Below are 14,218 nucleotides of genomic sequence, written 5' to 3' on the forward strand. Positions count from 1 at the left end.
GATTTATTCTGTCACATGTGTGTGTCGGTCGCGAGATTCCCAAAAACAGTGAAACGGGTCCAACGGATTCGAATTGGTGCTCCTGCACCAGAAAGCGGTAAAATAGGGTGAGGCTGGTACCGACGCATTGAATTCGTGCTTCGAAAACGAAGAGCTATAAAATGGATTGAGATGAGTCCACGGCATCGAATTGGTGCTTCAGCGCAAGAAATCTATAAAATGGGGTGAGACGGGTCCTGCGTCGAGTTGGTGCTCCGCGGTGCGGTACTACAGTAAAATCACTCTAAGTGAATTTGTCAAAAAGTAAATTAGACGTTGTGAACAGTTTTATAGCCTTGAAAACTTCATATGTTGAGTTTCACCTCTATGTACACCTCCCCCAGAAATCGTGTCTGTTCCCCCACACATTTTCTTCATCAATTTGTTTTTGGTCCCTCATCATCGGTTAGAAATTGGAAATATGCAAACGGCTGCTTAAATAGTAGCTAACAGTTTACGTGATCCGACATAAGACCTTATCTTTATCAGTACGATGGTCATGTTATGTTAGCACATCATTCTGTGCTAAGTATTGAGCAAAATAGAGGAACTCATACTTCGAATAATTTTTTAAATTGTACCGGTATCGAAGGAATGTAGGTATAAAATCAAGTTTGAATACTCTCCAGATGTAGAACCGATGTATTTCGGGGAAAACTATGGAGCTTCTCTTCAATGCTTAAAGACATCAGCCCACGAATCTGAAGTGATAGGGATTTCAGGTGGAGTATTCGTATACGGGATCGTAGATTATGGAGAGGTGGGTGATCCCGTTCATTTCTTGCTAATTGACGTGAAAAACTGCCCGGAAGATGCGGCGTGCTCCAACCGAACTCGTTGTAGGAAATAGCGCGCCGGAACGCTCGAAGCCGTATCTTTCGGGCCGTTTTTTACGGGAATTAGGAAGAAATGGATGGAATCACCGCCCTCTCCATAATCTACGATCCCGCATACGAATACTGAAATCCGTACCGTATCCGTATTCGTGGGGTGATGCCCTTTAAGTTGTTTCGTAGTCATCGTTCTCTTTCAGTAAGTGAGAGAGTCCCATATCGAGACTTGACGCTATTTCGCCTGTAGCCAAACGGGACGAAATGCGATTAGTTTGGTCGATGTGATGCACATGAAAAGAAATTGGGATAGGAGTAATGTTTTCATGTGATTTTACAGAAATTAAAGTTAAGTAAGGATTAGATTCAACATACCACGATCGTTTTGTTTGTTTTTCGTGACGTTACCGTATCCTTCTCAAGCATGTGCTTTATTACACCGTATACGATGAATGTACTTGTGTTTTGAGCTAAAGTTCGCTAAAACCTAAAGTTAACTAAACCCTAGACGATAATGTTATTCCACAGATTTTGGTTATGGTATCTGTCCTTTGTTTCACGCTAGAAAAGTACATAGATGCTTCGGAGGCCGTAAAATGAATGATCAATATCCACTATCCGATTAGGAATGATTCTGTTTTACATGAGAATTTTTCGGACGCTAAGCTCAAAGTGCAAAATAATGAGATGAAGGCTTACCACTGGATTAGCGGCCATTTTGCCTGATAAAAGAACATTTTTTCACTTTTCAAGTTACTGTAATACTTTTCTATTGCATTTTCGGAGAGCAAAAATTGGATTTACTTCACGTTCAACGATGTAAAAGCGACAAACACGAATTTGTTATCTATATGGGTCAAGAATGTTTCGCATTCAATGAACTATCTCGTTTCTCCTCAGCAATGTTCCGGGCATCCATCTTCACAGCTTTCTTGCTAGTTGTCTCTGCTGTGGTTCGATGGGGTGAGTTTTTCAAATTGGCATGATTTCTTTCGGGGATACCATAGTCAAGGAAACGGAAACTATCCAATTCGATTGATTGATTGGCTTGATCGACAAATATAGTATATGCCTAATATACACGGTTGCAACCATTTCCTTGGGAATTTCTGTCTAATCTCCTCCTCTGGAAGAGATTTCCCTCCTCCCCCTTCTTCCCCTTTTTCTGAGGAGCTAAATTCTTCTCTTTCACTTTCTCAGAATCTCATAGTATAGGGATATACTTGAGTGTGAATTATAAATAAAATATAGTAATACATACAATATTTTACGAGAAGAAATAAATAGGATAAGAATAAACAATAATATAAAATACTGTGATAGAATACTACGAATAATAATATAAATTGATGATTGATGAACGAATTCATAAACGTTGATACGTTATTGCTACGCTAAACACATTCTTGTTCTCGTTTTATCCGTTAGAGGCAGCATACCACGAATCGGGGATGGTACGGATTTCAGGTGGATTATTCAGGGATAGTAGATTATGAAGAGGGGGGTGATTCCGTCCATTTCTTCCTAATTGCCGTAAAAAGCGGCCCGGAAGATGCGGCTTCGGGCGTTCTGGCGCACTATTTTCTACAAAGAGTTCTATTGGAGCGCGCCAGGCTTGTGCACGCGCCTTATCTTCCGGGCGGTTTTTTTACGGTAATTAGGAAGAAATGGACGGAATCACCTCCCTCTACATAATCTACTATCCCGTATACGAATATTTCACCTGAAATCAGTACCACCTCAGATTCGTGGGGTGATGTCTTTAACAAAAATCTACTAATTAATGCCTCTCATCTCTGTTATGCTGATGAAAATTTGAGTGTTTATCGCATAAATTTGAAATTATCTTCATTAGACTTCAACAACACCCCTAAATTGATAATCGATATTCGATATTCGTTGCAGAAAAACGCACCCTACAATGTGACATTGACATTTGTAAATTAGCGGTTCGCAATGACACCTTCAAATCAGCAGACTGTACAATTCACGGTAAAAAAAAGCTTGCTTTTCTAGGATTTTTTTTTATCAGTGAGAAAAACAAATTTTCAGCTGATTCTCATCATAGCTGTAATATTGAATGCGATGGAGCAGATCGAGATTCAGTAATTTCGAAGAGTCCCACCACGAATAGGGAGTGTATAAGGTGAGTTTACTGTATTCCTAAACTATCTACATAAACTATGTAGGAATGGTTAGTAATCTCAAGTAGGTCTGCCGCAGATAACATCTGTCACTTTCTGTTTAAAAATTTCAATAAGAACATTAGAAGATAAAAAACAAGTTAGAGAATTTGGGAGCTTTGGAATGTCATACATTCTGCATGTTTTTTTTGCTCTAGGAGAATTCTTTGATTTTCTTAACTGAATTCGTGTAGTCGCAGAAACTAGAATCCTTAAAATTTCTCTAAATGCCAGATTATTTGCAATGAATTGAATGCTGCCGTAGTTATTTCTTTACTGTTTTTAGAAGTGTTACAGTGTTGAATTTTAGTTCATCTCATCAAAATTTTAGGCAGCTATTTTTCTTATTATTTATTTGCCATGTTTATTTATCATTCTTTTCTGTTTGGTAAAAATTTCTTGCTTTCTGAAACATTTCAAATCGTAGATTTCACACGTACAACACACAACGAGTGGCTGATGGTTGGCAAATGTGGCGTACAGGAGCGTGTGCTAAGGAAAGAATTGTCCTACAAGTTCATTGTGGATTTCTAGTTAATGATTGAATTTTTTAAAGGGATATTTTATGGAATAAATATTTACTAGAATTAGTTGAATGTTGAAATGCTAAGCTTACGTAAAATAAGTTATTTGTATTTGATTGACAGATTTGACATTAAGAAATAAAATTAACTAGGGATTGTACACAGAGCAATTGAATATATTATGGAAATATGTAATATTACAGATTATTGTGAATTATATTAAGGGACAATCACACGGATCATTGAATATATTAATATTTAATGTATGGAGAGGATGTGATATCGTTTTTTTTTTTCGAATCAAGAAATCCATCTCTATTCAAGAGAAACTGGTGATTGATTCCACTGACCAGATTTCTTTGACCAGACTGTTGGCGTCTATCAGATGACCTTCTTACTACGAGTCATTCCTACGATTATTTCTTGATCCACTATAACCTAACTGCAAAACCTCGTAGCGTAGATGATTCGAATTAGCGCGATGATTTCTTCCGGCTCCACTTCAAATTTTGTCTTTTTCATTTGTTGTATTGCTGCTAGACGTGACATTGTGCTTCTACTACAATTCCTTGTTACCACACCTTGACATCTGGTTTTTTTCCCTCGCGAATTTCCCTTTTCTCCCTCCCTTTTTTCCCTTGCAAGTTTCTTAGATTAAGCGACGCATTATCCATTCATCGAGTTAATCCACTGCAATAGATGCCTATTGCTGTAGTGATTGTAATTCCTTTACTACTACTACACCTACCATCCTCCATATTTGGAGATCAGATCAACGTCGAAATGAAGAAGGACGGAAATTCGTCAAAACAGTAAGAATTGGTTCATTAATTAAATTGTCATTTACTAGTTCCCATCCGTGTTCGATAATCCTTGAGTTCTGTTTGCTACGTCGAACACGTAGCTGTTAACGCTGCAAATCAAAAAAAAAAAGGAATTCTTCCTTTCTGGAGTCAGGAGGAAATATGTCATGAATACTAAGGAATTCAGCTTCTGTTTACAAACGTTTCCTTGGGATTCGAGCCAACTGCAGCATTGGTACACAAAAAACTAGAGACATTTTGGATAACTGCCAAAAGTCCGAAACATGAAAAGAAAGGACGAGTGCATTACGATCATAGACGATCTAGCTTCATATTAAGACCGTCGCCAATTTTAGCTACAGGATTGGCAATTGGAACTTCTTATTTGAAAGAAAAAATCCCTTACAAAAACCTTTGTGATTGACTGATTGATTGAATGATAGTTGTGTTAAGAAGAGGTTTGTTAAGTGAATTTTTAGACATTTTAAAATGGCATGAGCTAACCATGGGTCGTTTGATTGTTTATTTATTTATTTATTTGAAAACACCTTCAGGTGTCCCATGGAACAAAAACTCAGCTCACTAGAATTTTGCCTAAGTTTTACGCTAGGCTGGCCCTTCACAACACTATGTATTGACAGGTCATTCTTCTGCTAAAGAAAGTCATTGATAGGTCCTCACGCGAGATCCTTTTGGGTTTGGGTGACCAACTTAAAGGCATCATCCCACGAATCTGAAGTGGTACGGATTTCATTTGGAGTATTCGTATACAGGATCGCAGATTATGAAGAGAAGGGTGATTCCGTCCATTTCTTTCTAAGTGCCGAAAAAAAAACAGTCTGGAAGATGCGGCTTCTGCGGTGCGCTACTTTCTACAACGAGTTCGATTGTAGCGCGTCAGCCTTGTGCACGCGCCACATCTTCCGGGCCGTTTTTTTAACGGCAATTAGGAAGAAATGGACGGAATCACCCTCCTCTCCATAATCTACTATCCCGTATACGAACACTCCACCTGAAATCCGTACCACCTCATATTCGTGTGGTTTGTCTTTAACCCACGTGTCGGTCAGCTCCACTGAGCGAACTGAGGGTTGGGGAACCCCAAGCGGAAGTGCTCACGAACTTTGCTATCTTTGAACGGCTAACCACCATTAGGAGAGAACAAGGACCAATTGTAGGGACAAATTTTGAATTTTTATTGATTACGGAAGTTGTCTAAATGTTGTGAAATGTGAAAAATGAAATCTAAAATTAATTCAAATGTTTTTTTTTTGTAGGATGATGAGGCATTTGAGAGTATGAATCAGTTACGGCTTCGATTTTTCCAGACTCTCACAAACTTTGCGATAACGAGGAAATGTCTGCTGTTGACAAACATAAACACACATCCTGGTTACAGCTCAAGAAAATCGATACAGAGCTATCCACGACGATAATCTTGTGCTTGAAATCTCTACTCCTGAGCGATTCTGAAAATATCCTACAGATCACACTTTTGAAAAATATCTGAGTGAATCCGGAAATAATACTAATTTAAAATTCACCTAGCAAATCGATGAAAATTCGCCAATACAGTGTTTTATGGGAGATTCGAATGCGTTAAAAATTTGAATGAGGTTGGATCATAAATAGTTAATCGTTTTACTTTTCATACTTTCCTCCACGAACCCGAGGAAAGTTGATTTGACTTAATGAGGTTCTTTCCTAACCCTCTTGTTGATGTTGATGTGGATTTTGCTCAAATACTAAAATTTTGAAATCGAAGTTTGAAGGGCACCCCCTCCCTCTCACTGAGTTCTTCTTTCAAGGTCACATCTCTCAAATGGAAATTTGACAATGGAATTTCTAACCGCCCGATCGGTTATCTTTTACCATACACATTGAATATTTTTTTTTGCGCAGCACTAGTACGTCGTTTAGATTCCCAAAGCTTCACATAGTGCATTTTTTGGTGCATTTTTTTAAATTCTCTATTTTCACAATGAACAGAAAAGTTAAAAGTAACGTGCAGGGCACTGGATTGCTCTCAAAACACCGAAGTTCTGCTGCCTGTGTAGCGATTACAAAAATCCCTTGTTTCGATAACCCGTGACATGTGTAAACAATAACAAAAGGTACCATGCACCTGTGCGGAAGTTATTCATGACTCAACGTAACCTGTATGTTCCCAAAGTTCGCTGGTGTCAAAAGAAAATTCTGTGGAATATTTTCTAATCCTGGAGATCATGCGCCAGTAGATTAATAACTCTTTAGAAGCTAGTATTCTGATCCAGGAAACGTCACGCACAAAAGTCAGAAAGCTCAAAAAACTGTGCACAATTTGCATGCATCGAATAAGAAGTACTCGGAATTATTTCTCAGAACGCATGTCCATCCAGCAATCCAAGAAGAACTCCTACGAGGTTGTGAAGAAGTGATTGGACTAGACCTAGCGGTTTGTATTGTGAATCGTTTCGCTGAGGATTTACAGATGAAACAAAATCAGCACCTGGATCTATTGAAAAAAACCGAAGGTTAGGGGACTTAATTATCTATTCGAGAGTTAATTATGCAATCACTAATTCATATATCGTAGTTTCTTTAGAATGAAAATGAATTTTTAGGTTTTTTTTTCAGGTTCAAAATCAAAGAAACAACGAAAAGCAAAAAGAAAACAAGCACATATCGATCCTTTCATATCTTCACTTCAACCTTCAGAAGAAAACGATGATTTTAGGACAATTTCAGGAAAACCCCGTGTACATCCATGAAGACGATAGATGCATCGTCTTAAACAATTATTGGTGTCATTAAGGATTTTTTGTTTGTGCAGGAGAATTTTAATCACTTCATTTTGATCACGGGTTATGTAAACGTCATTTCGGAACGAAATTGTTGAATAATCTATAAAATTCTACTGATTTTATTTAATTTCCTCAATATTTTTCGGATGAATCGATGTTTTTCACGTTCAGATGATCATTTGTTAATTTTCGCTCCATTCGTTTTGTTCTTCCCGCAACATATACGAAGCAGAATGTGGAAGCGGATAGGGTGATGAAAAGTAAGGCGGTATAGTGAAAAATTGACAGGTATGGACTGAGGAACATCAGCATTGCTCCGGCAAGTGCCTGAAAAAGGAGCGAGTTGATTACTGTATAACTTCTTTCTCCGACGTGAATTATAAAGTGCAAATATACGGTAGTAGTTAATCGTATGCGCTGAACGCGACCGAGTATAAACATAGCAGAAAATCTGCTTAAATTTCTAAACCATAATGACAGTTTTGTAACTCAATTAGAAATAAAGGTAAAACAAAAATATTCTAAATTTTCTTATATTACATAAATATTAAAGGTATCACCCCTCTCCTCCCCCCCCCCCCTTCCGCAGAAACGTGTGGGATTCCGCTCATTTCTTCCTAATCGCCGTAAAAAACGGCTTCGAGCTTTCCGGAGCACTATTTCCTACGACGAGTTCTGCTGGAGCGCGTCAGCTTTGTGCGCGCGCCGCATCTTCCGTTTTTTACGGCAGTTGGGAAGAAATGGACGGAATCACCCTCTTCTCCACAATCTACGACCCTGTATAAGCGCAACCCAAACCCGTACCAGCCCAGATTCGTGAGGTGATGCCTTCAAATGAAATAATGGAGAGAGAGGGGGTGTACCGCAGTCGGTATGAGGTCCGCTGTAATCGCACAGTCGAAGGTTCGAATCCGCTCTAGTGCTCAACAAGCTTTTCATCCCTTCGGGGTCGAAAAAATTGGTACCAGACTTGTCTGGGAGGATAAAAACACTGACTTCACACATCGGCTACCCCCGCAAGCCCAGTTCGTAAACCTCAAACGATTCTGAATTGAAGTGAACGTGGTGGCGCATCCTAAGCGGATTGATTATCGCCACTGGCTTTTTCCTTTTATACTTTTTAAATAAAACAATATAAGTAATGTGACAATATAGCAACATAGTAATATATATATATATATATATATATATATATATATATATATATAATTTATAGATGAACTCTATGACAAATATTCCTCTAAAATTTAAGCCAGCCGTGTTCCATCCATTGAGGAACGGAAGGTGCATAACTCTGCTTCAAGTGGCACGTAAAGAAAAAATCTTACCTTTAGGCGCATGCCATGCTTACCTGAAAGAATTTCGAGATAGCAAAAGCTTCCGCACGACGATCCGGTAACGCTAAAGCACAAATCACATTCCGAACGTTGTTCACGCAAGAATCAGCTGCGCCAAACAAGAAGGCGATTAACACCGATAGAGCAGCACTGGAACGCTTACTGTTAGTGTCGTCGTTAAGGAGTAAAAGTCAGTGGAATTTGAAAAATTTTCAGTAGCCGCAGGTCAGACACAGCCGGCATCACGATTGAAAACCTTTAATTTCTTCAAAAAGAACCTTCATACCTTCATTCAATAACATCGATTTTCCTTCAAAAAGAACCTTGATTTTCCTCCTGATCAATCAAAGATTTGACTACGGATTTTTGAAAATAGCCAACTTTATGGCTTTGCTTTGAACAGGAAAAGTTTTCTGCAAGATTTGTTTTTCTGGAATGTTGATGTTTTCCCTATTAGATTAGGGAAAAGTTTGAATTTTGGTTGTGTCCTCAGTTTCGGAACGGGTTCGTAGTGGATCTGAGCTTTCTATGAAGTGAATCGCTCAGAATCGAATTATTCGAAAATCAACTCGAATTTGTTCAATCGCAATGGCTCCCAAAACACCAGTGAGAAATTTGAGTGAGGATGGGGCCACAAGAAGAGTGTTTTCTCTTGTTTATTTGTCTGTTCGTCAAATTTTACTCATAGAAAGCAAGTTACCGTACTTCGGCTGAATCAACCATGCTGGCTCGTCTGTAAGTCCCATCGTTGCCCATTTTGGAACGGTAGCCACTACGCCGGCCAGTATTACTGTAGTTAAACCAAACGCAATGTACATAGTTGGCTTGAGACCGAAGTCTTTGATACGTTTTGACGCGGTGCTGATAATAACACCCACTAAACGAGCAGGTTACATCCGGCTTAAAGTCAACGTATCACGAAATTGACGATGTTGTGATTTTTTTCCATGGAATAAACAGATGTAGCGGTGCAGTTAATTATATGATTTATAAGCGTGATCATGCTTAATTTATCCTAGTAATCCAAGAAAAGCGTGGAAAACAGCCTCTGTTCCCAACGATTAGCGAGTTGTAGTAGATCGATGGATGATTCAATCGATAGTTGATCGACAGAATGCGGGTAACTCCGTCTCCATCGGTAATCCAATTAATACAACACAAATAAGCAGCACAATCTCTGCTCTCACAATTGCGCACTCGTTGCGGCTTGCCTTCGTTCTATTACCCGTAAAGAGTTGCATCGTTGGGGAAACGGTATCTCAGAAGGCGTTTCGCACGCCTTTCTCTGGATTGGTAAGGGGAATTGAGCGTTATCACACGTGTAATCGTAGCCTACAATATTATACTTATCTTTTCGCTTGAATAACGCAACATCGTCGATTTTGTGAATTTCAGGATCATGCTTGACCACTTCGGAGCTCACTCACTTACAACCTCTCCTAATCCGACGGCAAGGCTATAGAATGCAGGCAAATAGATATATTTTGATAGTGACTTGGTGAATATCAGTGTTGTTGGATAGACACAAACCCAAAACGAGGTATAAAAACCCAAATGAAGAAACAACGGTGAGAGGGCGATCATTCGTTTGTCCACAAAAATTGCCAGCACTTGGTCTGCAATTGCACCACTGTGAGTTTGTTATCGTTCTCCTGAGCTATTCCTAACTAGCCAAACCTCACCCATCTGGTCTTTGAAAGTCCGCTGGATCTTGTTATGCTTTCCTTCGATACAATCCGGAATATCTTCGGATGGAGCCAGAGCAAAAATCAAATTCGCGCATAGTGTGATCGCCGTGAATGCACCGTACATCATTCGAATTTCCATGTCAGAGAATCGTCGATAGGAATGTCGTTCATGACTGTCCGTGCTATTAGATAACAGTACTGATAAATCAGGAACGTTGTGATTTAAGGAGAATATTCCAGCCAGGATACCAGCACCAACGATCATGCTATAATCAAAATTATAGAGCAGAACTTCAAAACAAATTAATCGGGAACGACGTAAATCGCCAAAAATTCCCGGAGAAGTTACATGAAGAGCTATTTTAATTTATTTGTTTTTTTTCATTAGGGCAGCGTAGCACCAATGGACTCATGCCCAACAACGATTGGTTGGAAAATATCCTTTAAAAAACCCTAATTTTTCGTGGATTCTCTCGGAAAACCTTTAGAGGGAGAGAGAGAAAGAGAGAGGGAGTTTAGGAATCTCTTGACAATTTGAGTGAATTGGTTGTAAACTCATACTTCATTTTTTTTTCTAGCTTCCTTTTTTTATAATTGTCCTATGCACACTTATTTTGGCAACTTTTTCTTTCTTTATTAATTTTTTCGCCCTATTTTTTCCCGTCTAACCCGGACCACCATCCATTCATCTGATTTCTAACTTTTCGACGTAACTGATTTAGTTTCACGTCCTTTTTTTGTCGTTCGAGAAAGATATCTGAGGTCACTGCTACACGTTTTCTTTTGACATTTTTAACAATTTCCCGTTTTTTTTTTAGAGATTCTGATTCGATATTTCACGAATCACTGGATCAGTAGACAAAAATAGATTATCTTTTAGTCTGATCTCTTTTTTTATGTGCTGAAATAGCTTAAAATTACCATAAGCAGGCGATCGTCCACGCAATAGCCGAATTTTGTTCAATTGTCGATCGTGTCGAATGTGATGTCAAATACGCTCCATGACCAGCGTAATAAACTAAAAACGAACGTTACAGTATCCATTGATCCATTGTTTATGTAGGGTCCCGTTTCGAAATGAGGAAAAAAAAAACCTCACATGCAAATCCCATTCCCATCACTGCACATGAAATATAGTAGTAATAATTGTTCAAGTACAAAAATCCTATCTGATATACGGTATAGCAGAGGGAACCGAAGAAAAGCGTCCATTTTGGTGATATTATCGAGAGTACGGTGGGTGCAAATAAACATGCGATCATGTAAGCAGCGTAGCAAGTGGCTTGTCTGCGAAATTATTGATTAGTGCTAAATTGGTCACAGGAAAAATCCAGAACAACATCCGCAACGCACGTACGTACCCATAGTAGCCGGCGAATGCATCAATCCTTGTTGGTTCACGACCGTTCACCGAATGGAGGACTGACTCAGCCACGAACGACTGCAAAAATTATGATTAGAAATTTAATAGGTATTTTTATATTTAATATTTAATATTTTCATATTTAATATTTTTATTATTATTTATTATTTAATATATATTAATTAATTATTTATTTTTATTATTTAATATTTAAGGTTTTAATATTCATACTTTTATTTCTACATAATTATTATATCATAGAATATTTTAAAATTCTAAACATCGTAGAGGAAATCTTAATGCTTCGTTGTTAGAAAAAAGATTTTCCATGAATTCCATGGAATTTTTGAATTTTATGGCAAAAATATCAGTGAAACCACATTAAAGCACTACTTATTTTTATTTATCGATAACCCAGAGAGATTTCTGGAGAGATTAGCATTTTTTTTTTGTAATTCTTCAGAAAGAATTTTGCAGGAAAAAAAAATTCCGGGTACCATTACCTGAGTATCATATCCAGTCATTATACACATTTGTCCTAGTCCTAGAAGGACTATCGATAGCCGCTCAAGTCTTCTTGACGAGACCATACCCACTGCAATGATTTTAAACGAATAATTTTTAAATTTTTCTGAATTAGTTTTTTTTATTATTTCTACTATTTTCTTCGATACCAAATTAGGTTCTTTGAAGAAATAAAATTCTAAAGAAAAAGCTAAAAGAGTCCAGATAATTCGAAGATAAATTTTTCGAATATTATCATCGAAAACCTTGCTTCAATTGTCCTGCAGTGCTTCCGCAGTACATTATTAATGATTAAGTTTAAAGTTTAAATGCTCTAACGTAGCTAAATTAGATTTAAAGCAACATTAGCAAAGATGCGAATGCGATAAAATCCGAATGAGATCACGACGTTATTTATTTCGAATAATTTCAGTGAGTTAAAAGCTGAAGGTTTTCTAGAGTCTTCTGGAAAAGAAGAAAAACAAATAACACCTGATTTCTGCCGTATAAAACCGTACTGAATGAATTTTAAAAGAATTTGCGCGTGACAAAAGCAAAATGGAAAAGAAGATGCAGGTAATGAAACGATGACAGGATGTATCGTGGGATTTTTGAGGATATTGACAATCTGGGTCCCATTGTGGGTTCTTCCCAGTGTGAATGAACCTGCGCAATGCGTGCAATGATTCCTGAACTTCTACTCGAATTATTTTGCAGCACATCGTTTTTTTACGACCTCTATATCCGACTTAACAAAACATTAAAACAACGAAAATCATCACAATAACAAACACAAATAATAAAAATGAGGTAAGGTGAGTGTTGCAGAAATACGGAAATAATGAGGAGAATCGGGTAAGCTGTGTTTTTTTTCCCTTTGCAAAACTTCCAACCATACATTGCACAGAATTATAAATCGTAGTCGAAATCGTTCGTTTTCGATGCTGATGAACTGTGTGCTATGACCGAATCGCCTCAACCCTCATTGAATTTCATATCGGTACAATTTTCGATGGGAATTTGTGGACCACTAACAATAGATTTCGTACAAACATTGCACTAAACTCGTGATTCAGAGTAAACAGAGGTTCAGAGGTTGTTAAAAAATGATTGGTTAGAAAAAAAATTGGTTGAAAAATGTTATAACAAACTATTGCATTTTTTTCCAGTATTCCCGTAAAACAACAAATAGAAAAAAAGGTAAGCGATCAGTGAAAATTGAGAATTTGAAATTTTTGTTCTGTTGTTTCAGCCGCATTTTTTCACTTCTCCAGTCCCATTGGGATTTAGTTTGAATTCTCCTAAGTTATTAAGTTAAGTCTCAGTTTAAAAAAAGAACTCAGGTGGTCATGTTAGGTGGTAGCTTCCAGAGTCAGTCATTGAGTACATCTTTTGAATGAGAACAATTGTTTCTTTCTGTGTTTTCACCAGCATCTTCAATTTCATCACTTGTTTTATTTTTATTTATTTCTATTATTTATTTCATTAGGAGAAGTCGGTTAGAGGTCCGTTGTAGCCGTACGGTCGGGTGTTCGATGCCGTCCTAGTGTCAGCTAAGCCTTTCATCCATCCAGGGTCGATAAAGTGGTACCAGACCTCTCTGAGAGGATAAAAACACTGACTTTACACATCAACTAGCCACCGCAAATCATTTTATAGTCCTGTTACACGATTTTTCGTGAACCTCAGGCTATTCTGAATTGAAGTGGTGGCGCATCCCAAGCGGATTAATACGCAAGAGACTTTATCATTCTATACTAATTAGAATATTAGAGTATCATACTTCTTAAAAGTAAGGAAATCTCAGTACGACGCGAGAGAGGTTATGGAGAAGTCCTCAGAAGGAATCCACTTCGCTTTGTGATTGATAAACGCCAGACACAAACTACATTTTATTTATTTTATTATTTCTCAATTTTCTTCGTTTTAATAAATTTATTTTGAACTGTTTCGGTTATCGTAGCATTCCACGGCATGAAAGTCTTTGACCCACTTCTTGTGTGGGTCGAAGCTGTACTTGACTCCTTACTTTTGAACATAACAGAAGAGACTGATTATGATGCGTAGTGATAAAGTTTTTTTTTCAATTTTTTTTGAGAAGGTTTTCTGGTAAAACTCTAAAATATTTGTGTTGCTGGAAATTCCAAACTGCATACGGTTTATT

General features: G+C 37.8%; 3 protein-coding genes across 5 annotated transcripts; 2 read left to right on the forward strand and 1 right to left on the reverse strand.

Moving 5' to 3' along the window:
* Nucleotides 1-1,771: 1,771 nt before the first annotated feature.
* On the forward strand, nucleotides 1,772-3,597 carry RB195_003671 (uncharacterized protein; the record flags this gene model as incomplete). The annotated part of the gene is made up of 4 exons (XM_064201423.1): nucleotides 1,772-1,832; nucleotides 2,775-2,861; nucleotides 2,922-3,015; nucleotides 3,480-3,597. The coding sequence occupies 4 exons, from the start codon at nucleotides 1,772-1,774 to the stop codon at nucleotides 3,595-3,597; spliced, it is 360 nt and encodes a 119-aa protein (XP_064057304.1).
* A 678-nt stretch (nucleotides 3,598-4,275) lies between these two features.
* On the forward strand, nucleotides 4,276-7,129 carry RB195_003672 (uncharacterized protein; the record flags this gene model as incomplete). Of its 2 annotated transcripts, XM_064201424.1 has the most annotated exons (3): nucleotides 4,276-4,388; nucleotides 6,741-6,892; nucleotides 6,996-7,129. In XM_064201424.1, the coding sequence occupies 3 exons, from the start codon at nucleotides 4,276-4,278 to the stop codon at nucleotides 7,127-7,129; spliced, it is 399 nt and encodes a 132-aa protein (XP_064057305.1). The 2 variants fall into 2 exon arrangements, with proteins under 2 accessions (XP_064057305.1, XP_064057306.1); XM_064201425.1 differs by lacking the exon at nucleotides 6,996-7,129 and having other exon boundaries at nucleotides 6,741-6,897.
* A 165-nt stretch (nucleotides 7,130-7,294) lies between these two features.
* On the reverse strand, nucleotides 7,295-12,140 carry RB195_003673 (uncharacterized protein; the record flags this gene model as incomplete). Of its 2 annotated transcripts, XM_064201426.1 has the most annotated exons (9): nucleotides 7,295-7,489; nucleotides 8,514-8,649; nucleotides 9,205-9,376; nucleotides 9,927-10,115; nucleotides 10,182-10,453; nucleotides 11,109-11,205; nucleotides 11,287-11,474; nucleotides 11,549-11,628; nucleotides 12,054-12,140. In XM_064201426.1, the coding sequence occupies 9 exons, from the start codon at nucleotides 12,138-12,140 to the stop codon at nucleotides 7,295-7,297; spliced, it is 1,416 nt and encodes a 471-aa protein (XP_064057307.1). The 2 variants fall into 2 exon arrangements, with proteins under 2 accessions (XP_064057307.1, XP_064057308.1); XM_064201427.1 differs by lacking the exons at nucleotides 7,295-7,489; nucleotides 8,514-8,649; nucleotides 9,927-10,115; nucleotides 11,109-11,205; nucleotides 11,287-11,474 and having other exon boundaries at nucleotides 9,171-9,376.
* Nucleotides 12,141-14,218: the final 2,078 nt, after the last annotated feature.

This window comes from Necator americanus, chromosome IV (genome assembly GCF_031761385.1).
Source record: "Necator americanus strain Aroian chromosome IV, whole genome shotgun sequence".
Classification (NCBI taxonomy): domain Eukaryota; kingdom Metazoa; phylum Nematoda; class Chromadorea; order Rhabditida; family Ancylostomatidae; genus Necator; species Necator americanus.